The sequence below is a fragment of the Salmo salar genome, chromosome 16 (assembly GCF_965601325.2).
Source record: "Salmo salar chromosome 16, fSalSal1, whole genome shotgun sequence".
Lineage (NCBI taxonomy): Eukaryota > Metazoa > Chordata > Actinopteri > Salmoniformes > Salmonidae > Salmo > Salmo salar.
Window position 1 is genome coordinate 4,977,540 of NC_138306.1, and position 23,604 is coordinate 5,001,143.

Here is a 23,604-nt window from a genome sequence, read left to right on the forward strand (position 1 = left end):
TGGAGCGAACAAGAAAGAACCTATCAACATTCAGGGAAAATACATAATTTTGACATTAGTAAAATAGCCTAATGAATTTCCTACACTGGAAAAACGTGATGTATTTGAAGAGATGGATGGAGTGATGGCACAGTCCATATGAACTGTGTTAGCAGATGGTAAAGCAGGGGATTTATGAGAGAATGGAGAACAGAACTAGCATAGGCTGCATCCAGTTCAAGTCACATTGCATCACCATTCAGTGTGAGAGAGAGAGCGAGAGCGAGCGGAAAGAATTCAAGTGTATTTGTGTGAGAGAAAGTGAAAGCAAAAGACTGGGAGAGAAAACAATTGACAGAGAAGGGAGTGGAAAAGAAAGGACACACTGGTGAGAGAGAAGTAAATGAGGTTGTCTTTCAACCTGCTGTTTCAGATATCGCCCTCCCTGCCAATGTTATCTGACCTTAGTGAGGGGGAGATTACAACACTACCACACTTTTACAGATATGGACATGTGTCTGTTTGTCTGTCTGTGCTGGGGATGAGTAATAAGAGACATGAAGCCACATGAGTTAGGCCCTGAAGGTCTGTCTGTCTGACTAACGCTCTCCATTACAAGCCTTTGTCTTCCCAAACATCGCTCAGGAGCTGGAGAGAGATGTCAGTAAGGCAGGGGGGGGGGGGGGGAAGTTGTTTTGAAGGAAAGAGCAGAGCTACTAAACTAAGCTACCATCTTTTCACTGTCTGACACATAGCTCCCCATTCATTCACTGATCAGGGATAGTCGGTGACGATTCCTGCCCTTCTTCCGCATTCTATTGCTCCATGATTTAGCTCTGACAACTCTTCTGGAATGTTACAGCCAGCTCCTCCGGTCATTTTAGGCCATTTTAGGACAGCGGAGAGGAGATGAGGGAGTCGGTCGGACTCTGGAGTCATCACTGCCAACAGAACAGCTCATAGCCTTCTTCTCATTTGTACAGTTGAGGGTACAGCTCAGCCTCGGAGCACACTGTGTTCCATGGAGAATGAATGGATGGATGGATGGATGGATGAAGGGCGGAAGAATAAATGGCTGGATGAATGAAAGAATTTCACCAGAGTAAATGAATGAATTTGACTAGAGTTTTGATGGCAGTTTCTAACCCATCCCGTCCTTGTTCGCGCCCCCCCCCCCCCCCCCCCATCCCCCCAGCCCATTCTGTCCCCTTTCAATGGCTTGGCTCTGTGATCTAGTCTGGAGCCCTGGAGAGTTGGATGTGATCCCTGCTCCCATGAGTAAGTAGGCCGTGCAGAGGACTGGGCTCCAGATCCACTGGGTTAAGGTCAAAGAAGTAGTCACATTCAAGCACTGATTCGGATTTGTTGCCGAGGCAACATTCTTCCCCCAATGTCTAAATGTAAAGTCCCTGCGGGAGGATAGGATGATACTCTGTCTCTTTTTATCAAACCACCTGGCTTACGGTACACACACACACACACACACACACACACACACACACACACACACACACACACACACACACACACACACACACACACACACACACACACACACACACACACACACACACACACACACACACACACACACACACACACACACACACACTACAGTCTGTGGTCACACACATAGTTAACCATGATTTCCCCAGATGGACAAACTGATAGTTCCAGCTGTATGCAAAATTGCATTTTACACATAAGTGTGGCTGGCATGGACAGTGGGGATAGGAGGGGGTAGGGGAAAGACTAAGAAAAGCAGGGTAAAGGAGGGAGAGGAGGAAGAAGAGGATGTAAGCAGAGAGTAGAAGTAGGTTAAGCAGCTCAATAAGACCGGGCCTTACGCGACAAATATGTGGTACGTAAACTTGCCACCAGGCACACAACTATTATTTTTACTGTGTCCCTTTCAGGAAATTTGTCTTGCATCTCAAACATAACAGCATCACCATATATAGTGCAAGTCGGGCAATTCCAAGGTAACAGAGTGACGCGGAGACTCACTTTAAAATGTATGACAAGCAAAAACCATTGATTGCAAAGTTTAACAAACCATACACCTATATGCAGAAGTCTACTTTTAACAATTTCCACTGGACATTTTACTCAAACATTAACTTGAAGAATAGTGCAGATGCAAAGTTTAGTAACGGAATGACAGTAAAATCTCCCTACGTTTTTTTATATGACCCCGTTTTCCAAAAACACTTACATATCTACTTCGAGTTAAGACTAAAAGATGTCTGCAGAAAGAATGGTGTGTCGGCTATGATATGACCCTTTGAGTAAAACATTTTTTTCTTTGGGTTATTAAACTACAGTTTTTTTATTTATTTTTTTATTTCACCAGGTAGGCTAGTTGAAAACAAGTTCTCATTTGCAACTGCGACATTTCCAAGATAAAGCATAGCAATTCGACACATGCAACAACACAGAGTTACACATGGAATAAACAAAACCTACAGTCAATAATACAGTAGAACAAAAGAACACAAAAAGTATATATACAGTTAGTGAAGTGGATCAACACCCGGTAACAGAATGACATCATGGGTCCCTGATCTACAGAAATGCATACTGGAGTATTATTCTACACACTGGCTATTATTCTAATGAGCTCCACCCCAAACAAGACCAAATTTGGTTGGTCCGGACCAGAACAAATCTGTACCAATCATAGATGTCTATGTTTCACAAGTTTGGACATCACAATACAACACAGTAGCGAAAAGTATAGTATAGTTCAGTACAGTAGACTACAGCAAAGAAAATAGTATATTTCCATACAGTAGAATATAGTACAGTAGAGCACAGTACAGAAAAGTATAGTTCAGTACAGAAAAGTCCAGTAGAGTAGTATTATATTGTACTTTACTCATGTGTACTCTACGTTACTGAACTATACACTACTTTTCTGTTCTCTACTGTACTGTGCTCTACTGCAACAGTGGTTTGTGACTACTATGACTTCTCGATGTGGCCAATTCAATTGAAGTCATTCTGGTAGTGATTTTTTTGGAACTCTGTTACCGATGTGGTAGCAGAGCGACGCGTTTTAATCACTTAATAATTGATCATGTAACCCAGGTCAAGAAATGGGTTAAAAATCGTGTGAAATGTGAGAGAAACGACCAACTAGAATATCAGCCAATCAAAAGTGCACAAATCCTTTAGGTCCCGCCTTCGACGGTTCAATCGTTGCAATCTCGAGCAAGCCTTCTAGAGGAAGCGGCATTTTTATGACAAACTTTCTCCTGGTTGTGAAGTCAGAAAACGGCGCTAAAGCTAGAAATAAAAGCTAGACATATCTTCAGAGAAACACTGACAATTGATGGTCCATTCATCGCATCGTCTTGAGAAGCGGTTGAATGGGTTGATGGACCATTTACTTGGTGAGATGTATTTTTCATGACTGAAGCCACTGTATTAGCGCTGCATTAGCAGTCCAATGCTAACTTTTCTATATGTTAGTGAATATAAATTGTGCCATTTATGCTAATTGCTAAGCAAACTTTTGTAGAAGTAAAAAAACTTTTTCCACGTGAACAATATTGTAACACTAAAGATGCATTTCAAATCAAATCAAAGTTTGTTTGTCATGTGCGTCAAATACAACAGGTGTAGACCTTACAGTGAAATGCTTACTTACAGGCTCTAAACAACAGTGCAAAAAAGGTATTATGTGAACATTAGGTAAGTAAAGAAATAAAAACAACAGTAAAAACAGAGTGAAAAATAACAGTAGCGAGGCTATATACAGTAGCGAGGCTATATACAGTAGTGAGGCTACATACAGACACCGGTTAGTCAGGCGTGGGAAGTATGTACATGTAGATATGGTTAAAGTGACTATGCATATATGATGAACAGAGAGTAACAGTAATGTAAAAGAGGGGTTGGTGGGTGGTGGGTCCCGGGACACAATGCAGATAGCCTGGTTAGCCAACGTGCGGGGGCACTGGTTGGTCGGGCCAATTGAGGTAGTACGTACATGAATGTATAGTTAAAGTGACTATGCATATATGATAAACAGAGAGTTGCCATGCAGTAATAGAGAAAACAGTCTATGGCTGGGGTGGCTGGGGTCTTTGACAATTTTTGGGGTCTTCCTCTGACACCGCCTGGTGTAGAGGTCCTGGATGGCAAGCAGCTTAGCCCCAGTGATGTACTGGGCCGTACGCACTACCCTCTGTAGTGCCTTGTGGTCAGAGGCCGAGCAATTGCCGCATCAGGCAGTGATGCAACCAGTCAGGATGCTCTCGATGTTGCAGCTGTAGAACCTTTTGAGGATCTCAGGACCCATGCCAAATCTTTTTAGTTTCCTGAGGGGGAATAGGCTTTGTCGTGCCCTCTTCACAACTGTCTTGGTGTGTTTGGACCATGATAGTTTGTTGTTGATGTGGACACATGGAACATGAAACTCTCAACCTGCTCCACTACAGCCCCGTCAATGAGAATGGGGGCATGCTCGGTCCTCCTTTTCCTGTAGTCCACAATCATCTCCTTAGTCTTGGTTACGTTGAGGGATAGGCTGTTATTCTGGCACCACCCGGCCAGGTCTCTGACCTCCTCCCTATAGGCTGTCTTGTCATTGATCAGGCCTACCACTGTTGTGTCGTCTGCAAACTTAATGATGGTGTTGGAGTCGTGCCTAGCCGTGCAGTCGTGGGTGAACAGGGAGTACAGGAGGGGACTGAGCACGCACCCCTGGGGGGCTCCATTGTTGAGGATCAGCGTGGCAGATGTGTTGCTACCTACCCCCACCACCTGGGGGTGGCCCGTCAGGAAGTCCAGGATCCAGTTGCAGAGGGAGGTGTTTAGTCCCAGGATCCTTAGCTTAGTGATGAGCTTTGAGGGTACTATGGTGTTGAACGCTGAGCTGTAGTCAATGAATAGCATTCTCACATAGGTGTTCCTTTTGTAAAATCTCTTCAAGAGGACCTTTTCTTGAAGGACACTTAAATACACTATTCTCCACAGCTTTACTGTGTTTGTTGGGACTGATCACCCCCAACTGTGAAATATTGAATCTGTATTCGAATGTAATTTTGTTTTCTGAATTGAACTTTACTGGTGATAATTGATACTATAGAAGGTAGAACTGATTTTACCTGAGGTATTGAAATAGATCCATAGATTACTGAGCTTATTTATTGTGAAATACTATTATTGTGAATTTGTTGTTGAGAACTACAATTTATTTTATTATAAAATAAACATGCCAGCATTAGCACTCTCTCTAAACTTTATATCTCGGTCTTTAGTCTAATCTTTCTATGCTAATCTCATTACTGTTCTTCCCGAATCTAGTCCCAGTGGTCAGTTGGGTTGTTGGTGTTCCATGCTAAGCACATGGTACAATAAACAAAATTGTTATGAATAAAAACAGTAACTAATTGGTAGGTCTACCTTAACTTCTTACTTCTGTGAACTTTTCATTATCTGCAAAACTAAATAGAAATGTTCAACATTATTGTATTTTGATGCATTTATAATATCATAATACTTTTTCTAGGAGACGTTTTTTAACAACCTTTTTCCATCTGTGTGACCAGAAATCAAAGCCTTTGTTTATTCCACATTTTTAGGTTGGAAATGGTTGAAAAATGTATCAATGATTTAATTTCCCAAAAATAGACTCCTAGCTCTCATTTGAAACCAAATTTGATATGCTCCTATAAACTTAACTTAGTGCTCATGGGTGCTTTTACATAGAAATTACTTGCTCCATATAAGCTAGTACACACACACATGTCCAAAAGTATGTTGACACATTCTCGTCGAACGGCCTTCCCCAAACTGTTCCCACAAAGTTGGAAGCACAGAATTGTCTAGAATGTCATTGTATATTGTAATGTTAAGATTTACCTTCACTTGAAGTAAGGGGTCTAGCCCGAACCATTAAAAACAGGCCCAGACCATTATTACTCCCCCACCAAACTTTACAGTTGGCACTGTGCACTGGGGCAGGTAGCGTTCTCCTGGCATCCGCCAAATCCAGATTCACCTGTCGGACTTCGATGGTGAAGCGTGATTCATCACTCCAGAGAACGTGTTTCCACTGCTCCAGAGTTCAATGGCCGCGAGCTTTACACCACTCCAGCCAACGCTTGGCATTGCGCATGAAGTGAGGGTAATCAAGGAGCTTGACTGGAGATGAACAACAACCTCTGTTTGTACTGCTACAGTGTCCCAATACTGAATGAGTTTCAGGGGACAATAAATACTATGTATGTTTATTGTACTTGAGCGTGCTTAAGCGTGCTGATGTTTTGGCAAAAATTGGATGACAGTAGGCACCTGAGAGAGCACCCATGCGTGTGTGGCCAGCAGGACAGATGATGACAGACAGGGTTCTATACGAACATCAAACACAATAAGACTCAACGTTGATTTAACACCGCTGCCATGACAATGGCCACTTTGAGTGACAGCTAGGGTCGCCTGTCTGGACACAGACTGCTCTCTCTCTTCCTCGCTCTCAAGCCATCCTTTGTGACCTAGTAACACCATCGGTCAGAGGGTCTTCAACCAGACTTCTACTATCAGAGAAGACAGACACAGCTCCAGCAGTGGGCCAATAGCCATGGCCATGACAACACTGTCTGTAACCACCATAGCTGTCTCTGGATACCTCATAGGCAGGTCCAAGATATGTAATGACATCCTGAATCTGTATAAAGACAAATCCTTTATACTGTGTTCTTCCATCCAATTGACATCTCCTCACAAAACCGCATCCCCCCCCAAAAAATGTTCACGATACAATCGTATATCAACGCTGTTTGAACAGGACAATAGGACGATGTCATTCCAGACATCGCCCAACCCAAGTCGGCATGGGTCTAGTTTCTACATTCATTTTCCATTACATTCACCCCTGATGAAATAAGCCTACATTGTATAAGATCAATACATCAATACTGTTACTTACACAGTAGTTAGATAATATAACTCCTCTCTGGTTGTTACTACAGTCGGCTACACAATACCAGCGCTGTGTAGCTGGCACGGTTCTAGGTTCTACATTCTGATCCATTATTACACAGAACCTGATGAGTCACTCTGAGAAGGGGATTCCAGTTTCCACTAATAACCAGAGCACACTGACTTTGTCTTGGTATTATTATGTAATTACTAAGTACTTAGGCGTAAAAACAAGTAACTACACCAAAGCATCCTAATATGACCAGCTATGCAGACTAATGCTTTGGACTTTACAGAGGTAGATGACAGGCTTAACGATCAAATATACAGTTGAAGTTTGCATAAACCTTAGCCAAATACATTTAAAAACTCAGTTTTTCACAATTTTTGACATTTAATCCTAGTAAAAATTCGCTGTCTTAAGTCAGTTAGGTCACCACTATATTTTAAGTATATGAAATGTCAGAATAATAGTAGAGATAATTATTTATTTCAGCTTTTATTTCTTTCATCACATTCCCAGTGGGTCAGAATTTTACATGCAGTCAATTAGTATTTGGTAGCATTGCTTTAAATTGTTTAACTGTGGGTCAAACGTTTCAGGTAGCCTTCCACAAGCTTCCCACAATAGTTGGGTGAATTTTGGCCCATTCCTCCTGACAGAGCTGGTGTAACTGAGTCAGGTTTGTAGGCCTCCTTGCTCTCACACGCTTTTTCAGTTCCTCCCACAAATTTTCTATAGGATTGAGGTCAGGGCTTTGTGATGGCCACTCCAATATAGAGGTCGACCGATTATGATTAGATAGATAGATAGATAGATAGATAGATAGATAGATAGATAGATAGATAGATAGATAGATAGATAGATAGATAGATAGATAGATAGATAGATAGATAGATAGATAGATAGATAGATAGATAGATAGATAGATAGATAGATAGATAGATAGATAGATAGATAGATAGATAGATAGATAGATAGATAGATAGATAGATAGATAGATATGAACACTTTAATTTTAACTTAATACATGAATAAAATCTATTTAGTCTCAAATAAATAATGAAACATGTTCAATTTGGTTTAAATAATGCAAAAACAAAGTGTTGGAGAAGAAAGTAAAAGTGCAATATGTGCCATGTAAAAAAGCAACGTGTCCTTGCTCAGAACATGAGAACATATGAAAGCTGGTGCTTCCTTTTAACATGAGTCTTCAATATTCCCAGCTAAGAAGTTTTAGGTTGTAGTTATTATAAGACTATTTCTCTCTATACCATTTGTATTTCATATACCTTTGACTATTGGATGTTCCAATAGGTACTTTAGTATTGCCAGCCTAATCTCGGGAGTAAATAGGCTTGAAGTCATAAACAGCGCAATGCTTGAAGCATTGCAAAGAGCTGCTGGCAAACGCAGTAAAGTGCTGTTTGAATGAAAGCTTACGAGCCTGCTGTTGCCTACCACCGCTCAGTCAGACTGCTCTATCAAATCATTGACTTAATTATAATAACACACAGAATTACGAGCCCTAGGTCATAAATATGGTCAAATCCGGAAACTATCATTTTGAACACATAACGTTTATTCTTTCAGTGAAATATGGAACCGTTCCGTATTTTATCTAACGGGTGGCATCCCTAAGTCTAAATATTCCTGTTACATTGCACAACCTTCAATGTTATGTCATAATTAAGTAACATTCTAGCAAATTAGTTCGCAACAAGCCAGACGGCCCAAACTGTTGCATATACCCTGACTCGGCGTGCAATGAACGCAGGAGAAGTGACACAATTTCCCTAGTTTAATATTGCCTGCTAACATGAATTTCTTTTAACTAAATATGCAGGTTTAAAAAAATATACTTCTGTGTATTGATTTTAAGAAAGGCATTGATGTTTATGGTTAGGTACAGTCGTGCAACGATTGTGCTTTTTTCGCAAATGCGCTTTTTTAAATCATCCCCCGTTTGGCAAAGTTGGCTGTCTTTGTTAGGAAGAAATAGTCTTCACACAGTTCGCAACGAGCCAGGCGGCCCAAACTGCTGCATATACCCTGACTCTGTTGCACAGAATGCAAGACAAGTGACACAATTTCCCTAGTTAAAAGAAATTCATGTTAGCAGTATTAACTAAATATGCAGGTTTAAAAATATATACTTGTGTATTGATTTTAAGAAAGGTGTTGATGTTTATGGTTAGGTACACATTTGTGCAACGACAGTGCTTTTTTTGCGAATGCGCTTGTTAAATCACCCGTTTGTCGAAGTAGGCTGTGATTCAATGATAAATTAACAGGCACCGCATTGATTATATGCAACGCAGGACAAGCTAGATAAACTAGTAATATCATCAACCATGTATAGTTAACTAGTGATTATGTTAAGATTGATTGTTTTTTATAAGTTAAGTTTAATGCTAGCTAGCAACTTACCTTGGCTCCTTGCTGCACTCGCATAACAGGTAGTCAGCCTGCCACGCAGTCTCCTCGTGGAGTGCAATGTAATCGGCCATGATCAAGGTCCAAAAATGCAGATAACCGATTGTTATGAAAACTTGAAAATCGGCCCCAAATAATCGGCCATTCCGATTAATCGGTCGACCTCTACTCCAATACCTTGACTTTGTTGGCCTTAAGCCATTTTGCCACAACTTTGGAAGTATGCCTGGGGTCATTGTCCATTTGGAAGACCCATTTGCGACCAAGCTTTAACTTCCTGATTGATGTCGTGAGATGTTGCTTCAATATATCCACATAATTTTCCCTCCTCATGATGCCATCTATTTTGAAGTGCACCAGTCCCTCCTGCAGCAAAGCACCCCCACAACATGATGCTGCCACCCCCATGCTTCACGGTTGGTATGGTGTTCTTCGGCTTGCAAGCCTCCCCCTTTTTCCTCCAAACATAACAATGGTCATTATGGCCAAACAGTTCTATTTTTGTTTCCTCAGACCAGAGGACATTTCTCCAAAAAGTACGATCTTTGTCCCCATATGCAGTGGCAAACCATAGTCTGGCTTTTTTTATGGTGGGATTTGGAGCAGTGGCTTCTTCCTTGCTGAACGGCTTTTCAGATTATGTCGATATAGGACTCGTTTTACTGTGGATATAGATACTTTTGTACCTGTTTCCTCCAGTTTCCTCCAGCATCTTCACAGCATCTTCACACTTTTGCTGTTGTCCTGGGATTGATTTGCACTTTTCGTACCAAAGTACGTTCATCTCTAGAAGACAGACCGCGTCTCCTTCCTGAGCGGTATGATGGCTGCGTGGTTCCATGGTGTTTATACTTGCGTACTATTGTTTGTACAGATGAGCGTGGTACCTTCAGGCATTTGGAAATTGCTCCCAAGGATGAACCAGACTTGTGGATGTCTACAATATTTTTTCCTGAGGTCTTTCTTTTGATTGTCTCATGATGTCAAGCAGAGGCACTGAGTTTGAATGTAGGCCTTGAAATAGATCCACAGGTACACCTCCAATTGACTCAGGCTAATTGACATAATTTATCAGAAGCTTCTAAAGCCATGACATCATTTTCTGGAATTTTCCAAGCTGTTTAAAGGCACAGTCAATTTAGTGTATGTAAACTTCTGACCCACTGGAATTGTGATACAGTGAATTATAAGTGAAATAATCTGTCTGTAAACAATTGTTGGAAAGATTACTTGTGTCATGCACAAAGTAGATGTCCTAACTGACTTGCCAAAACTATAGTTTGTTAACAAGAAATTTGTGGAGTGGTTGAAAAACGAGTTTTAATGACTCCAACCTAAGTGTATGTAAGCTTCCGACTTCATTATTTATATTTATTTATATATATATATAAATAAAAGTCATACATTGCATGATCACTTAGTCTGTGTCCAAAATGTCACCCTATTCTCTATGTACATGTAGTGCACTACTTTTGCCCAGGGCCCATAGCGATGTGATAAAAGGTAATGCACTATATAGGGTGCCATTTGGGATGCCATTTGGGATGCATACTTAATGCTTGTGCAAAAACAGTGGAAAGGCTAACACTGCACTCTTGTACCTGTGTAGTAACACTGTATTTACAATAGTGTAAACAATATTATATTAACCATAGACAATATCTATATTATTAACATGTAATAATACCTTAGAATCATTGAGTGTAATGTCTACATTCATCCATCTAACCTCCCTAACCAAATAGGGTCTTAATCAGCTGACACTCGGTGTAGGGTGCAGTTATCCTTAAACGCTGTTCTTGGGTCAGTTTTCCATTTCCCCCAATAATGCTTCAGGTGAGAATTGACAGAGGGAATGCTAATCCTAGATCTGTACTTAAGGGGAAACTTCACCCCGAAGCCTAACCCTCCGACTGCTGGGTGGCTGCTGTATGCTGAGTGAGACTTTCAGCCTGACTGTAAAGTGAGAAGAAAAAAAAAAGAGTTCGGTGAGAGTTCGGGAGGCCACTATTAGGCCAGCAAACAAATTTTGCTTACACTAGCATGTGTTGTCTATCGCAACTGCATTTCAAGAGGGGCTGCTTTCGGAGCATGAGTGTCAGAATTCCTATGTTAATACCGTAGAGAAAGAGGAAGAGTTTGTATGAATGGCTATGTATAGACCAGAGTTACGGGACGGGGGAGTGTGTGGTGTGGATTCTGTGTGAGTGTGTTTCATGGCAGCTGCTCAGTGAGGACTAGGGAGAGGCGGACACTAACCTTCAGCCAGCTGTCCTTGGCCTGGTCGCTTAAACATGAGCCCTGTCCACCACACACACCCCCACGGTTATGCTCATACACACACAGGAAGGTACCCAAACATGCATTCACAGAATGCATATATGCACTTACTGCTGGCATTTCAACACACACACACACACACACACACACACACACACACACACACACACACACACACACACAGTTCCCTAAAATAAAATTAGGCACCGAGCAAATTTCAGGTCTGCTGAGCGCAAACTTGAACATTGTGTGTTTACTGTGAACACTGAGGATGTACCCGCTTTAAGTTACAGTTTTAACCGTGGCCAAATGGCTTCTGTGGCTATTTGATCATAATGTAGGCCTACTAGAGTGGCCTACCAGAAAATAATCTGAAGAAAATGCATCCCATAACATTTTAACATGGAAATAGCTGTTCTATCATTCAGCCTACAGTAGCAGCCAATGTGTGGTGTTCAATGCAGGCCTACATTCCATGAGACTTTTTTTTTTAAATATAGGGCTTGACATTAACCTGTTTATCCACTTGTCCTTCAGACAAGGAGGTGACTGAACATGTTGTGTTGTTTGATGCAAAAAAACACTTTACAAAATAAAATGCATTATTCCCATACCATTATTACAGAGAATCAGACAAATTATTCTACCCACTGCCTATTTAGCTTATTCAAGACTGTCTCAAAATACAACACTGCCCCTTTAAGACAAAAACCAAAATCTCTTTACATGACTTGCTTTTCAAATATGTCTAGAAATGTACACGTTTTGTGCTCTTGTAAGAAGCAATCATTCCCCTAAGTACAAATGATCTATAACTGGACTAATATCTCACTAACTAGCAAAGGACATCCACAAAATGTCTACACGTGGCTACATGCAGCTCTCGCTTTGATCTCAAAACAAGCACATTTGATCTCAAAACAAGCACAATCATTCTGTAAACACAGTCCAGTTCAAAGTAAATGGCACAGCTCCATATATGGCAATGGTCTATTTGCATACAGTGCATTCGGAAAGTATTCAGACCCCTTGACTTTTTCGACATTTTGTTACGTTACAGCCTTATTCTAAAATTGATTCAATAATTTTTTTTCTCATAAATCTACACACAATACCCCATAATGACAAAGCAAAAACAGGTTCTTAGAAATGTTTGCTAATTTATATTTTTTAAAAAAACTGAAATACCTTATTACATAAGAATTCAGACCCTTTGCTATTCAATTTGAAATTGAGCTCAGGTGCATCCTGTTTCCATTGTTCATCCTTGAGATGTTTCTACAATTTGAATGGAGTCCACCTGTGATAAATTCAATTGATTGGACATAATTTGCAAAGGCACACACCTATCTATATTAAGGTCCCACAGACCTTGCCGCCTGGCCAAACTGAACAATCGGGGGAGAAGGGCCTTGGTCATTCTCCAAACACCCGACAGGGCCAACATCCCCCTTATTTGCAAGAGGGGGTGACGCAGGTACAGAGGACGAAGAGCCGGATGCCTGGTCAGGACCCAGAAAAGGCGACTGGGAAAGCTGCCGTTACTGTCAATATTACTCGCCAACGTGTAATCATTGGACAATAAACTAGATGAGGTACGATCACGAATATCCTACCAAAGGGACATAAAAAACTGTAATATCCTATGTTTCAAGGAATCTTGGCTGAATGACGACATGGATATTCAGCTAGCGGGATACACGCTGCACCGGCAATATAGAACAGCACACTCCGGTAAGACGAGGGGGGGGGGACGGTCTGTGCATATTTGTAAACAATAGCTGGTGCACAAAATCTAAGGAAGTATCTAGATTTTGCTCGCCTGAAGTAGAGTATATTGTGATAAATTGCAGGCCACACTACTTGCCTAGAGAGTTCTCAGCTATACTTTTCGTGGCTGTTTATTAACCACCACAGACAGATGTTGTCACTAAGACTGCACCCAGTCAGCTGTATAAGGAAATAAGCAAACAGGAAACCACTCACCCAGAGGCGGAGCTCCTAGTGGCCAGAGACTTTAATGCAGGGAAACTTAAATCAGTTCTACCAAATATCCATCAACATGTTGAATGTGCAACCAGAGGGAAAAAAATTAGAGATCACCTGTAGTCCACACACAGAGACGCGTACAAAGCTCTCCCTCACCCTCCATTTGGTAAATCCGACCAAAACTCTATCCTCCTGATTCCTGCTTACAAGCAAAAATTAAAGCAGGAAGCACCAGTGACACGGTCTATAAAAAAGTGGTCAGATGAAGCAGATGCTAAACTACAGGACTGTTTTGCTATCACAGACTGGAACATGTTCCGGGATTCTTCCGATGACATTGAGGAGTACACCACATCAGTCACTGGCTTTATCAATAAGTGCATCGAGGACGTCGTCCCCACAGTGACTGTACGTACATACCCCAACCAGAAGCCATGGATTACAGGCAACATTCGCACTGAGCTAAAGGGTAGAGCTGCCACTTTTCAAGGTGCGGGACTCTAATCCGGAAGCTTACAAGAAATACTGCTATGCCCTGCGACGAACCATCAAACAGGCAAAGTGTCAATACAGGGCTAAGATGGAATCATACTACACCGGCTCCGACGCTCGTCTTATGTGGCAGGGCTTGCAAACTATTACAGACTACAAAGGGAAGCACAGCCGCAAGCTGCCCAGTGACACGAGCCTACCAGATGAGCTAAATCACTTCTATGCTCGCTTCGAGGCAAGCAACACTGAGGCATGCATGAGAGCATCAGCTGTTCCGGACGACTGTGTGATCATGCTCTCCGTAGCCAACGTGAGTAACACCTTTAAACAGGTCAACATACACAAGGCTGCGGGGCCAGACGGATTACGAGGACGTGTGCTCTGGGCATGTGCTGACCAACTGGCAGGTGTCTTCACTGACATTTCAACCTGTCCCTTATTGAGACTGTAATACCAACATGTTACAAACAGACCACCATAGTCCCTGTGCCCAAGAACAAAGACAACCTCCCTAAATGACTACAGACCCGTAGCACTCACGTCCGTAGCCATGAAGTGCTACAGATCCACAGAAGCCCGTCAGGAAGTCCAGGATCCAGTTGCAGAGGGAGATGTTTACTCCCAGGGTCCTTAGCTTAGTGATGAGCTTTGAGGGCACCATGGCGTTGAACACTGAGCTGTAGTCAATGAATAGCATTCTCACATAGGTGTTCCTTTTGTCCAGGTGGGAAAGGGCAATGTGGAGTGCAATAGAGATTGCATCATCTGTGGATCTGTTGGGGCGGTATGCAAATTGGAGTGGGTCTAGGGTTTCTGGGATGATGGTGTTAATGTGAGCCATGACCAGCCTTTCAAAGCACTTCATGGCTACAGACGTGAGTGCTATGGGTCGGTAGTCATTTAGGCAGATTACCTTAGTGTTCTTGGGCACAGGCACTATGGTGGTCTGCTTAAAACATGTTGGTACTACAGACTCGGACAGGGAGAGTTTGAAAATGTCAGTGAAGACACTTGCTAGTTGGTCAGCGCATGCTCGCAGAACACGTCCTGGTAATCCACCTGACCCTTCGGCCTTGTGAATGTTGACCTGTCTAAAGGTCTTACTCACATCGGCTGCGGAGAGCGTGATCACACAGTCTTCTGGTACAGCTGGTGCTCTCATGCATATTTCAGTGTTATTTGCCTCGAAGCGAGCATAGAAGTAGTTTAGCTCGTCTGGTAGGCTCGTGTCACTGGGCAGCTCTCAGCTGTGCTTCCCTTTGTAGTCTAATGGTTTGCAAGCCCGACGAGCATCAGGGCCGTTGTAGTATGATTCGATCTTAGTCCTGTATTCAATCTTTGCCTGTTTGATGGTTCGTCAGAGGGCATAGCATTATTTCTTGTAAGCTTCCGGGTTGGAGTCCTGCTCCTTGAAAGCGGAAGCTCTAGCCTTTAGCACAGTGCGGATGCTGTCTGTAATCCATGGCTTCTGGTTGGGGTATGTACGGTCACTGTGGGGACGATGTCATCGATGCACTTATTGATTAAGCCAATGACTGATGTGGTGTACTCTTCAATGCCATTGGAGGAATACCGGAACATATTCCAGTCTGTGCTAGCAAAACAGTCTTGTAACATCTGCTTAACCTCTCTAGGGTAGGTGGCACCAAATCGTCCCACCTACGTAACAGCCAGTGTAATCCCATGGTGCGTTATTCAAAAACCAAAAAAATGCAAAAACTTCAATTTTTCAAACATATGACTATTTTACACCATTTTAAAGACAAGACTCTCGTTAATCTAACCACACTGTCCGATTTCAAAAAGGCTTTACAACGAAAGCAAAACATTAGATTATGTCAGCAGAGTACCCAGCCAGAAATAATCAGACACCCATTTTTCAAGCTAGCATATAATGTCACATAAACCCAAACCACAGCTAAATGCAGCACTAACCTTTGATGATCTTCATCAGATGACAACCCTAGGACATTGTTATACAATACATGCATGTTTTGTTCAATCAAGTTCATATTTATATCAAAAACCAGCTTTTTACATTAGCATGTGACTAGCATGTGACTAGCATTCCCACCGAACACTGCCGGTGAATTTACTAAATTACTCACGATAAACGTTCACAAAAAGCATAACAATTATTTTAAGAATTATAGATACAGAACTCCTCTATGCACTCGATATGTCCGATTTTAAAATAGCTTTTCGGTGAAAGCACATTTTGCAATATTCTCAGTAGATAGCCCGGCATCACAGGGATAGCTATTTAGACACCCAGCAAGTTTAGCACTCACCAAAGTCAGATTTACTATAAGAAAAATGTTATTACCTTTGCTGTCTTCGTCAGAATGCACTCCCTGGACTTCTACTTCAATAACAAATGTTGGTTTGGTTCAAAATAATCCATAGTTATATCCAAACAGCGGCGTTTTGTTCGTGCGTTCAAGACACTATCCGAAAGGGTAAATAAGGGTGACGAGCATGGCGCAATTCGTGACAAAAAAATTCTAAATATTCCATTACCGTACTTCGAAGCATGTCAACCGCTGTTTAAAATCAATTTTTATGCCATTTTTCTCATAAAAAAGCGATAATATTCCGACCGGGAATCTGCGTTTAGGTAAACAGACGAAAGAAAATAAAGCATGGGGTCGACTCGGGCACGCACCTAAGCCCATAGTACTCTGATCGGCCACTTGCCAAAAGCGATAATGTGTTTCAGCCAGAGGCTGCCTCGATATCGTTCAGCTTTTTCCCGGGCTCTGAGAGCCTATGGGAGCCGTAGGAAGTGTCACGTTAGAGCAAAGATCCTCAGTCTTCAATAAAAAGAGCCAAGATGAAACACAACTTGTCAGACAGGCCACTTCCTGCATGGAATCTTCTCAGGTTTTGGCCTGCCATTTGAGTTCTGTTATACTCACAGACACCATTCAAACAGTTTTAGAAACTTTGGGGTGTTTTCTATCCAAAGCCAATAATTATATGCATATTCTAGTTACTGGGCAGGAGTAGTAACCAGATTAAAACGGGTACGTTTTTTATCCGGCCGTGTCAATACTGCCCCCTAGCCCTAACAGGTTAATCTGACCACTTTTTTATTGATCTAGTCACTGGTGCTTCCTGCTTTAATTTTTGCTTGTAAGCAGGAATCAGGTGGATGGATTTATGGTCAGATTTGCCAAATGGAGTGCGAGGGAGAGCTTTGTATGCGTCTCTGTGTGTGGAGTATAGGTGGTCCAGAAATCTTTTCCGTCTGGCTGCACATTTAACATGCTGATAGAAATTTGGTAAAACTGATTTAAGTTTCCCTGCATTAAAGTCTCCGGCTACTATGAGAGCCGCCTCTGGGTGAGCGTTTTCTTGTTTGCTTATGGCGGAATACAGCTCATTCAATGCTATCTTAGTGCCAACCTCTGACTGAGGTGGTATGTAAACAGCTTTGAAGAATACAGATGAGAACTCTCTCGGTAGAAAGTGTGGTTTACAGCTTATCATGATATACTCAACCTCAGGCAAGAAATAGCTCGATACTTCCTTAGGTATAGTGCACCAGCTGTTATTTACAAAAATACATAGTCTGCCGCCCCTTGTCTTACCAGACGACGCTGTTCTATCCTGACGGTACATCGTATAACAAGCCAGCTATATGTTGATATTGTCGTCATTCAGCCACGACTCCGTGAAGCATAAGATGTTAGTTTTTAATGACCTGTTGGTAGTTTAATCTTCCCCGTAACTCGTCGATTTCATTGTCCAAAGATTGCATGTTTGCTTGCAGAATTGAGGGAAGTGGGGGTTTATGCGATCGCCAACGAATTCTCAAAAGGCAGCCCGCCCTCCGGCCTCTCTTTCTCCGCCTCCTCTTCACACAGATCACGGGGGTCGAGGCCTGTTCCCGAGGGAGCCCTATATCCTCCGCCTCGGGCTCGTCAGAGTCGTGAAAGAAGAAAAAGGATTCTGCTAGTTCATGGTAAGTAATCGCAGTCCTGACATCTAGAAAAGTTATTTTCGGTCATAAGATACGGTAGCAGCAACATTATGTACAAAATGAGTAAAAAAATTCAGTTACAAACAACGCAGGTAAACGAACAGAAAAAACACAATCGGTTGGGGGCACGTAAAACGTCTTGCCTTCTGCTCCGGCGCCATCTTAAATCCCACTCCTATACGTTCTGCCTACAACATCTCTTGCACAGTTTGTTTTGTTTCGGTATGTTGCATTGAAAGTGCCTAATATTGCATTGATTCGATCACAATTACCGAAGGAAAACGTCGATAGTGTTAATAGGGAAAACTCGAAAACAGTAGTCACCAACCTTTTCTGAGTCAACATCACTTTGAGTCAAAATGCAAGCCGAGATCTACCGCTCAGATTTGTATTTTTACATTACTTAAAAAACAAGTGTGATGGCATACACACCTTCACAAGCCATCTGATATATCCTACCCTACCCTGTGGGGATCAGTGCTGCGTGGCTACAGCTGTTTCACAGAATGTCATGTTAGCGTGCCTTACAATTCCACCACCATCCCAAAGGTCTTCACCAAGGTAATACAACGACATCAAACACACACACACACACACACACACACAGGAAAGACTCAACTCCACCTTGGTGGTAACCATCTCCTTACAACCTCAGTGGGGCACCATGTAACACACAGGGGTATTTACACACAAAAGCTTGACATTTCTGAACCAAAAAGAAGAAACAGCCCCACAACCAGATCTAAACATGAGTTAACGTTTGAATCACAGGCTGACATGAGAGAAACTACAACTTCCACTGCAACCAGCCACTGAGAAGGACTACAACTATATACACATTGGTTATTACAACTCTACAATGCCGGTAATCAATAACACTATAATGATCAGCTCCAGGCTAAACTAAACTTGCAGCTAGTGGCTGCTCTGGGTCAGCAGTCTGTTCGTGTGTGTACTGTTCCTCAGGCTGAGTGAGCTCGCATTCAGAACAATGACGTCTTCCTTCAGGACATCCGGACAACCCCCCCCCCCTCCCCCCCCCCACACACACACACACAGAGAGGGTCGTATAACGGGTTAAGCACAGTCAAACAGTAACCATTAAAGGAAGAGGAATCCCACCAAAAGGAAGGAATACCATGAAAACAACTGACTACCACTTGCGTCACCCTTGAACCCACAAACACTTTCCTGTAGTCTGCTGTAAACCTGCTCTACAGGGTTCTGTCTGCCAAATGGCAAGGCTCCTTCACGCCAAATAGAATTCAAAGGTTTTCAAGTCAAATGAATCACTACTATTTCAAATACTTATTTACAGGCCCTTCCCAACAATAAATATAAAAATAATAACACAAGGAATAAATACATGGATACTGGTTGCAATCCATTGAATACCACTGTGATAGCTTCCTGTGATATGTTAACTAGTAAATCCTTTTGGGGATATATGGGGATATATACTATGGGTCAAATGTAATATTAATTCATTCAAATCCCCCCCATTATGTAACTTAAAAATATTCCAAGCCTGGTTTACAGCAGAGATTACTTTGTTCTAGAAATGTTTTGGAAAACACAAACATGTAGATGGATTTGAAATGTAGGTCAGTAAATTAATTTGGGGTATCACTTTACAATAGGGAATACAAGCCAAGTCGATACAATCATACATAAGCCTGCATACTGTAGTGTACAATAACTAGTAGGGACAATGTGGTGTTACTATTTTCAACTAATAGTTTCGTTTAGTTCCTCTTAAACCCTGTTGTTTCCTCATTAAACGACAACATACAGTATTTCTGCGAATTCAGCACTTCCAAATAGCGCACGCTTATCTATCCCATATATATATATTTTTAAACATGACAGCAGTGGCTTAGCTCCTGTCTGTGTACCTTTTAAATGTTTCATTATTCTGTGTGAAGAGTATCCAGTTTACCTTCCACAGCCTAATAGGCAGGCCGGGACAACGCCAATTTGAATAGAAACAGCTTGTCCCCCACGATAGAAAGCAATTCACACACACACACACACACACACACACACACACACATACATAGGGGAGCGCTGTGAAGTAAACATTGCAACATTGTTACCCCATTTTGTGACAACGCGGGGTGGAATGTGTCTTGTTGTGGCCGCCACAACTGGTTGCTATCATCAAGCCACTTGCACAGTATATGCATTTGCGTCAATTTCCTAAGGACCCATCCGAATTTTTTTTACCATAGCGCTCACCAGAAACGATGTGCGTTGTTCCGACCGGTGTCCCCGTCCCCGGAGCTTCTTTTCATGCCGGATGCCGTCCCGATGTAAAAAGAGGAATGCTTTGTTGTCTCGATGTAGTAGTTTCTTATCTCCAATAATGTCACCTAAATCCGCGAGGATGTTGCTCCCACCATGGCTATCGAGGATTCGAAGTTAGAACCTTTATGGGGGGGTGGGGGGCAGTAGCGAGTGAACTGTTCCCTTTTCGGTTGGAGAACATGCCAGCGTGAGAAACCGATGACGACGATGGATCGGTCTTGAGGGGTGCGAGCTCAGCTGTGTGTGCCTGCCTGGCTACTGCTTGCTGACGGTGCCGCCACCGGCTTGTCATCGAACGTATTTTTTTCCGACAGAAGAATTTCAACCCTGATCACTAGGGGAAATAGCGCCACCCACTTCGCTATGATCGCCAGTTCATTGTTAGAAACTTCATTAAATTACCGAACTGTTTCAAAAAAAAAAATCTAGTTTGAGAAACAGACGCCTCACAAATCCTAAACTGGCAGTTTCATTAAATAGTATCCGCAAAACAACAGTCTCAAAGTTAACAGTGAAGAGGCAACTCCTGGATGCTGGCCTTCTAGGCAGAGTTCCTCTGTCCAGTGTCTGTGTACTTTTGCCCATGTTAAACCTTTTATTTTTGTTGGCCAGTCTGAGATATGGCTTTTTCTTTGCAACTCTGCCTAGAAGGCCAGCATCCTGGAGTCGCCTCTTCACTGTTGACGTTGAGACTGGTGTTTTGCGGGTACTATTTATTGAAGCTGCCATTTGAGGACTTGTGAGTCGTTTGTTATTCAAACTAGACACTCTAATGTACTTGTCCTCTTGCTCAGTTGTGCACCGGGGCCTCCCACTCTTTCTATTCTGGTTAGAGCCAATTTGTGCTATTCTGTGAAGGGAGTAGTACACAGTGTTGTACGAGATCTTCAGTTTCTTGCCAATTTCCCACATGGAATAGCCTTCATTTCTCAGAACAAGAATAGACTGATGAGTTTCAGAACAAAATTCTTTGTTTCTGGCCATTTTGAGCCTGTAATCGAACCCACAAATGCTGATGCTCCAGATACTCAACTAGTCTAAAGAAGGCCAGTTTTATTGCTTCTTTAATCAGGACAACCGTTTTCAGCTGTGCTAACAATTGAAAAATGTTTTTCTAATGATCAATTAGCCTTTTAAAATGATAAACTTGGATTAGCTAACCCAACGTGTCATCTGAACACAGGAGTGATGGTTGCTGATAATGGGCCTCTGTACGCCTATGTAGATATTTCTGATCAATTTGATGTTATTTTAATGCTTTTCTTTCAAAAACAAGGACATTTCTAAGTGACCCCAAACTTTTGAACGATAATGTACGTCTCAAGAGAACATTCCTGGTCATCCCTACTGCCTCTGATCTGACAGACTAAAAAAATGTAAACAATTAAAATGGTGCCGTCTGGTTTGCTTAACAAAGAATGTGAAGTGATTTTTACGTTTGAGACTTAAGTATATTTGAGCAATTACATTTACTTTTGATACTTAAGTATATTTAAAACCAAATACTTGTAGACTTTTACTCAAGTAGTAAATTACTGGGTGACTTTTACTTGAGTCATTTTCTATTAAGGTATCTTTACTTTTGCTCAAGTATAACAATTGGGTACTTTTTCCACCACTGGTCATTAGATGCTTCTTTGCTCGTCAACGTCACTTTTAGTCACAGAAGACCTCCTCTGACTGACAGCAAATAACCTCAGAATGAAGTCGACCAAAAATACAAATTGTTACCAACAAGTGAAGAATACAAAGACGCTTCCAATGGAAACACATTGAAGTTTAGATGCAGTCATCTGGGTTTTAAATGCAGTCATCTGGGTTTTCATTGGAAGCGTCTTTGTATTCTTCACTTGTTGGTAACAATTTCTATTTTTGGTCGACTTCTTTCTGAGTTTTGTTGGTTTTTTGGTTTTTCTGTTGGTTTTATAGTCACCCATTCGGACATTTAACAGACATTCAGACGTTTGCCAAAAGCCATTTAAAAATCACTAACTTTTGTTCGTTTGTCACAGGATCATCAAACTATATATGATTTTTTATATAAATGTCTATCATACTTTTACAACCTTTGTTTTGAGGACAAATTCCAGTTTAGATTTTATAGAAATACATATCTATAAAATGCCATTTAAAGAAGTATAAATCAATAACTAATTCACTGATTGTCACAGAAACATCAAACTAGGTGTCACGGCTGTCGTAGGAAGGAGGAGCGGACCAAAGTGCAGCATGTGTGTCATTCCACATTTTATTCACACTGTGAAACTATGCAATACATAAACTGAAGAACAAAACAACAAACCGCGACGTAGAGTTGAAACATACACTACTCAACAAACAATCTCCCACAAACCCAGGTGGAAAAAAAACCCTACTTAAGTATGATCTCCAATTAGAGACAACGAGGACCAGCTGCCTCTAATTGGAGATCATCCCAAACACCCAACATAGAAATACAAAACTAGAACCTGACAAAATAGAAAAACTAAACTAGAAAACCCCTCTGTCACGCCCTGACCTACTCTACCATAGAAAATAACAGCTTTCTAAGGTCAGGACGTGACACTAGGTATGGTTTATTCTATAAATGTCTAGCATACTCTTACAACCTTTGTTTTGATGACAAATTCCAGTTTTTATTTGATATAAATACATAAAATCTATAAGATGCAATTTAAAGCGGTATAAATCAATAACAAATTCACTGTTTGTCACAGCAACATCAAACTAGGTATGATTTACTCTATAAATGTCTAGCAAAACTTTTACAACCTTTGGTTTGAGGAAAAATTTCAGTTTTTTTATAGAGGGCATGTAGTCTGTCTAGAGGGCATGTGGTCAAGGTTCTAACAAGTCTGTTATACCCTATTAGAAGGGGCCTGGCAGAAGATTTGACATCTTCAGTCATTTTAAATTAGATTACAGGAAAAAACTATGGGACGAAGGGGTCAGGCCTGACTAACGAAGAAGACAGGTGGATGGATCAAGAGGACCAAGATAACCAAGAGGATCAACATGGACATTCCACAGTGGAGATAAGGAAAAGTAAGAGTGAACCATAATATATGTATATTCTGTATATATATATATATATATATATATATATATATATATATATATATATATTAGCATGGGAATTGAAAGATACCAGAGGGTGGATAACAAAAAAAAGCAATAATATAAGAAGTAGACGGTACATGTTTGG

General features: G+C 41.5%; 1 protein-coding gene across 2 annotated transcripts in view; it reads right to left on the reverse strand.

Annotated features, from left to right (window-relative positions):
- LOC106573057 (cyclin-dependent kinase 17) overlaps positions 1-20,715 on the reverse strand; it is a 63,976-nt gene extending 43,261 nt beyond the window's left edge. The window contains exon 1 of one of the 2 annotated variants that reach the window (XM_014147707.3): positions 20,331-20,715. In XM_014147707.3, the coding sequence (XP_014003182.3) occupies positions 20,331-20,386 (56 nt within the window). In that variant the 5' untranslated portion in view covers positions 20,387-20,715. Of the gene's footprint in view, positions 1-20,318 lie in introns of both variants that reach the window. The other variant, XM_014147709.3, reaches the window with a different exon arrangement.
- Between the last annotated feature and the right edge of the window lie 2,889 nt (positions 20,716-23,604).